Source organism: Miniopterus schreibersii (assembly GCF_964146895.1).
Source record: "Miniopterus schreibersii genome assembly, chromosome: 5".
Classification (NCBI taxonomy): Eukaryota; Metazoa; Chordata; class Mammalia; order Chiroptera; family Miniopteridae; genus Miniopterus; species Miniopterus schreibersii.
The window spans coordinates 49,486,629-49,493,064 of NC_138106.1; the positions used below are offsets into that span (position 1 = coordinate 49,486,629).

Here is a 6,436-nt window from a genome sequence, read left to right on the forward strand (position 1 = left end):
TCTATTGCATTTACCACTGGGGCAGGAGCCAGGCAAGAACTTAGGTATTAAGTAGTACCAGACACATAATAAGCACTCAAATAATAATTGTAGAATAAAAAGTTGTCAGAATGTATACTTCTTGAGCACACAGTTTGTCTAATTGACTGTTGCATTCCCAGCACATAGCACAATGCCTGGCTCACAGTAGCCACGCATTTGTTGAATGACTAGATGAATGAACACGCACCTGTTTCTTCATTAAACTATGAACGCTCACAAAGCAGAGATTCTACAATGTCCAGCAAATGTTTGTTGAATCGAGGTAACATTAAGAAAGAGAAACTATTTAATGATTAATAGATTTATTAAACAATAATACATATAGTCGTCATTGTCAGATTTAATATGAGATGTTAAATGTTCGATCCAATTTTCCTTCCCGGATAAGTTTTTCTTTCCTATCCTGAGTAAACAGAAAAAAGAAAATTAAAAACAATGCATTCTGGCACAGCCCATGATACAAAACTCTAAAGAACAGGAATTAAATGCTCCAAACCTAATTCCAACCCCCTCCTTCTAAAACCTATGGAGCATGAGTGAGGAAGTAGTAGTCTGAAAAAATAAAGGAACAGTAAGAAACTACTGCTATTGAAAAATATCTTACCCACATTTCAGTAAGTAAAATTGTATTACCCCACTAAAATGCATACATCACAAGCAAAATGCAAACACCTTCCGGGTAAATGTGGCCCACCTTTCTGTTAAGCAGTATTTACCAGATAATCAAAATATATACACACTAACAGGAGAGTGGATTGGCTGGTTTAAAGCAAAGCCAGATAGGTGGGCACCAGTCTAGACGGCAATATGAAGCCTGGAAGCTGGGGAAGGGGTTCTAGCATCAGAGTGGTCCTGTGTCAAAGATAAGCTTCGCTTTCTCTGCAGTCCTATACGCAAGCCTCTGATGGCAGTGGTGCCCAGCACAGGCTGCTTTTGCTTTTCTGTTGTTAGTGTATTAGAAAGTTTTATCATTAATTTGCAAAATGTAACCAATATAACTAGAATTCACACAAATAGGGAACACACTAAATGATTTATGTATTTTGCTTATATTTAACGCAATAAACATCTCTTTGTAAAACATGAATTAAGAAAACTAAATACAAAAATTTGCAAAGATGATATCTAAAGGTAAATCAGAACAAGTAAGTTTAACTTCTACACATCTAATGAGAAAAAAGAATTTAACTTCTTAAAAGTTATTTTTGTATTCTCTTGCGTAATAGTCACAGTATAATTTCCTTACATCATCTAAAATACACCAGAAAGACTCTTTCATGAGCTAAGTCTTAGAAATTTAAATTGATTTATTATTTTAAATTCTAGAGCAACCATTAAACTTGAAAGACCCACAGACTATAGTGATTTTTAACAAAGCATATTTCTATGAGTTGAAACGATAAAGAAATAAAATCAAACATATAACTCAAATCATGTTTTATCTCTTGCTGGAAAGGAATAGATAAAAGAGGACGTGAAGGGAAAGTAGAGGACCAAGACGGGAGGCGCACTGGTGGCAATCATCAAGAGAAAGAGCTGCAGCCAGCTCAGGGCGACTCTGTCGCACAAATACTAAACCTCAGTTCCTGATACTTACTCTGTCCGTTTTAAAAACGTAATACCAGAAGACGAGGGGCCCAATTCCAACCACAGCTCCTAAGAGTGAGTTTTTGGGAGTGGGTCTGAAATTGGGATAGATATTTGCCGATCTTGCATAGGTCCAACGAGTCAAAGCAGGATCTTCCTAGAATTAATAACAAAAAGTTACAGGAACTTAAGCGGGGCCAGAGTAAGAAACAACCTCATCAGGACTTCTGTGGGGGAGCACAGGAGATACCTTCCTTTTGTTCTCTACTACAGTTAAGGGTATACTCTGAATATTCCTAAATAGCTCCAGGAAAGATCTTTCATTTCTACTCTTTGCTGAATAATTTTCTGGTGATACTGTTCAAATCCTTCAGAATTTAAAAGCACTCTTATACCCTTCAGCTTTCTATTTATTTAAGATTTAAGAATCCTAATCTTTCTAACCCTGTCAGAGAAGCCACTTTTTCTCTTTGATCATTTTTATCTATTCTTTCATGGACTGCTTTTAGCTTCATCATCTTTCTTGAAGTGTGACCGACAGAATCACATAGGATTCCCGATGATAACGAACAGATTTCATATGCTCGATCATGCTTTGTACTTTGATTCCAGGTCCTTTATAATGTTACCCCCACATTGGTCTTTCCAGGCTACAAGTAAGCTGCAGGAAGGTGAAGACTGAGGTAGGCTAACTATGAACTTCAAGTTTTTAAGCTGACTTGACTGATATTTCAAGAACAAAATACGACATTTCACACTATTAAATAGTTTTGTACAAAGAACAGGGCTGTTGTTAAAGGAAAAGACTCACTGTCTTGGTTAAGAAAAAATTAACTGTCCATTTCAATATGTTTATACTAGAATAACTACGTAAGAATAACAAATGTACCCCAAACACATAATTAAATTTAATTAGCTAAATCCCCAAATGATTTTACAAAATTATTTGCTCCGATTAACTGATAGATAAAAATAAGCAAATGAAATCAGCTTTAAAGTCTTAATACTAAGTTGTAAGGAGAACATTTCAAGGTCCTAACCAATACCAAGAAGTCATGATTGGTAGGACTAAATTACTGAAACTGGATCTTGCATAGTAGCATTTTAAATCAAGCTGTTTGCAGAAACAGCAAGGGTGAAGACACAGATATAGATTCAAGGAGACAGTTGAGCTCAATACATCTATTCTTTTACCTATTCCTTCTGCTATTAATGTATTTGAATGACTCTTCCATGAATTCTCAAACTGCCAGTCACCTCTCTACACTTTGATATGTGACAGATCTATCTTCTAGAAACATTTCATTTCCGAAAAATATCAAGATCCCCATGACCATAGTTCATTGAGACCAATACTGTTGTTAAGAGAGGTTCCAATACATATGCCTTGGGTGACAGCTCTTTGACACCACTCCATGTCTGGACTACCAGCAGCATGTGACATCATGAATACTCCTTGAAATCACAGCTTCCAGGACACACCGGCTTGGTTTTCCTTCTCTCTGGCCATTCCCTTAGTTTCTCTTGCTCTCTTCTTCCTTACTCACCAATCTCTTAATATTGGACCTTGGGCTTTGTTGGCCATTCCTGTTCACTCCCTTGGTGATCTCCAGTCACATGGCTTTTAATATCCATCTATAGACTGCTGACTCCCAAAATTATACCTCTAGCCCTGGACCTCTACCCTAAACTCCAGACACAATATCCAAACTACCTGCTCAACAGTGACATGCTAACAGGCATGTCAAATGTGATGCATCTCAAACTGATTTCCCAATATTCCACTTCACCTCCATCCCTGCTCCTCTCATTCTCTATCTTGGCAGAAAGCAACTTATTTTTCAGATCACTGAGGTCAAAAACCTTGGAGTCATCCTTGACCCCTCTCCTCCTCTTACATGTCACATCCAATTTGCCAACTACTTACAAGGCCTCGTATGACCTAGTCCCAGGCTTCTTTCTGACCTCATCTCTTCCTACTCTGCCCTTACCTTTCTCCATGTTAGCCACAATGATCTCTTCAGTATTTCTGCAATTAAGTAGGCACACTCCTATCTCAGGACCCTTGCACTTGCTTTTCCAGCTCCCTCACCGCACTTCCTTCAGATCTTCACTCAAATGTCACCTTAAAAAGCAAGGCCTTTCCCGGTCCTATCTAAAATTGCAGCTGCTCTCCCTTCCTACTATGTACACACATTTTAATCCCCTTCCTTGCTTTATTTTTCTTATCATGTATCACTAACATGCTAAATGATTAATTTCTTTACTACTTGCCTCTCCCACTAGAAATTCTATAAGAACAGGGATCTCTCTGCCCGTTTCACCTCCACTGTCACCGCAACACGTAACACAAGGCAGAGCCTGTAACAGACCCTGAGTGATTATTTATTCACCGAGTCAATCATCCTTAGGTTAGGCAAGTAATTCCCATGTATTGGTCAATATATGATTAAGTGTGAGACACGTGCTTAATGAACAGAACAGCCAATGAGGTAGGCATTACTACCTCTGTTCTACATGACAAAACTGGAATTGCCCTAGGTCACAGAACTGGAAAAGAGAAACTCTGGAGTTTAACCCTCAACTCTGTCTGGCTCAGGCCTTAATCTTTATTACTACATCATACTACCTCTGGCATATCAAAGCTAATTGTGTGAGTATATATATAATAAACATCTCTCTCTGCACCTTCTTCTCAAATAAACAAGGTTCTGGCAGGAGAAAGAAGAGCCAACTGGTTAAGCAGATGCTTTGGGTTACTTAGACCAACCAAGGTTCAAATTCTGTTCTATCACTTGCTAACAGAGTATCACTCTATAAACTACTTGTCCTTCCCATGCTGTCTTCTCATGTGTAAAACAGGAATAGCAATGGAGCTTAACTCTCTAAATAGTTGTGATATTTAAATAATACTCAGGAAAGTTTAGATAGTGCCTGGGACATTGTAAATTTCCTTGAATTCTCACAACTCCCAAGAATTCCTACAGAATACTAATGCAACTGTTGGGAAAAGTATTTTTTTAAATCATATTTGATATATTTAAACAGCTCTTGTACAAAAAAATTATCAAAAAGCACACTTGTTAAATAATAATAACTATCAGTTTGATGGGCATATATTATGTGCTGGAAATTTTACACAAACTACCTCATTTAATCTCACATGGATTCTACAAAGAAGGTATTACCTTTCCCATACATGAAGATCAGAAAACGAAGGTTCAGAAGGTTTAGGCAAATTGCCCAAGGTCATGCACACGATGGGGCAAAAGGTTTCAATTGTTCATATGGAAAATAATACAATAATTAATAAATAGGCCCTGGGTAGGTAGCTCAGTTGGTTAAGAGCATCCTCCAGATACACCAAGTTTGTGGGTTTGTTCCATTAGGGCGCATACAACCAATGAATGCATAAATAAGTAGAACAAATCAATGTTCCTCTCTCTCTAAAAATCAATCAATAAAAATTTTTTAAATAACTAATAAATAATAATACAAGAGTAAACTTGTGTTTCGCATACTCACAACTGTAAACCTACTTCTGCCCCACCCTGTGGTTTGCTAGTCTGACTCCAAAGCTTCAACAAGCTGCAGGGTCTTTGGGCCTTTAAAAATACAATCACTATATTCCCAGCAGGAGAGAGCAGCATTGCCATGAACTGTGAACTGAAAGGTGGCAAAACAGCTTTAAAGCACACACACACACACACACATTTTTGAACACTCATTAACTCATTACAAGCCTGGCCGGTCACGTGCTTTATCTCATTTATAATCCTCATAAAACAGGAAGTGCTATGTTACCCCCATTTTTCAGATAGGAAAACTGAGTCTAAGCAGCAGAGTTGAATGAGGAACTTTCTCCAGATCCTCAGGCGGGAAGCGATGAAGCCAGGACCCTGACCCTGCCCGGTGTGCGAGCCCCTGGCCCGCTCTCTGACCACCAAACTCCCTGACCAAGGTTAAAGGGCTGGCGAGTCGGCCTGCCCTCTGGGCCTGGGCGCGGGCCAATGTCTAAGACACTGACCGGGAGCAAACGTCTAAGAAACTCTTCGGGAACAGCGGCCCCCGCGCCGCGCGCCCCGTGACGGGCCCGTGGAACTCGGGCGCTCGAGTCCCGCCCGGCCGCCCCCCACTCACGATGGGCCCGTGGCGGCTGGGGTCGTTGTACTGCAGCAGGTACTCCCTTTTCAGCCGCGACCTTATGGCCAACCGCTCGGCTTGCGCCTTCCGGGTTTCCGGAGAGATGTCGTATTCAGCCGGGTCGAGGGTAGGGGGCAAAGTGGCCAGGCGCGACGGCTTGTACTTGGGGAACGACATCTTGCGACCCTGGCGCACCACTGCGCCTGCGCGGCCGCCGTCCTGCCTCCTGACCTTAATCCCGAGAAAGTGCGCCTGCGCCGCGGCCGGCGGCTGGCGAAGGCGCTCGGGGCGGGCTTCAGCGTCCTTCCTCGGTCCGGCCCGCGAACGGCGCTCTGCGCGTGCGCGAAGTGCTTTCCGCTTTACTAAGGACGGCCCCTCCCTCCGCTTGCATCCTCATCCCGCGGCCCCTGCGGTCTGTCGCTCGTTGTTTCTGTCTCGCACCCTTCTCTGCTGACCTGGCGGAACCGAGTATGTGGAGTTGAGCTGTGTGGGACTTGCAGAAACCGAAAATGGGACTGGTTGGGAAGCCCCGTTTCAGTGTGAATGCATCCAAGCAAGCTGTGTGACCTTGGGCAAGTCACTTAAAGTCTCTGAGTTTCTCGTCTGTATCCGGGAGAGGATGACTCCTAGTCTGCCCACCAAGCAAAGGTGTTGTGAGGATTAA

General features: G+C 41.6%; 1 protein-coding gene across 1 annotated transcript; it reads right to left on the reverse strand.

Moving 5' to 3' along the window:
* Positions 1–327: 327 nt before the first annotated feature.
* On the reverse strand, positions 328–6,086 carry NDUFB4 (NADH:ubiquinone oxidoreductase subunit B4). The gene is made up of 3 exons (XM_081139313.1): positions 5,770–6,086; positions 1,640–1,786; positions 328–445 (listed from the first exon to the last, which is right to left on the reverse strand). Exons 1-3 carry the CDS (start codon positions 5,947–5,949, stop codon positions 383–385), a joined length of 390 nt encoding a protein of 129 aa, XP_080995439.1. The 5' UTR covers positions 5,950–6,086; the 3' UTR covers positions 328–382.
* Between the last annotated feature and the right edge of the window lie 350 nt (positions 6,087–6,436).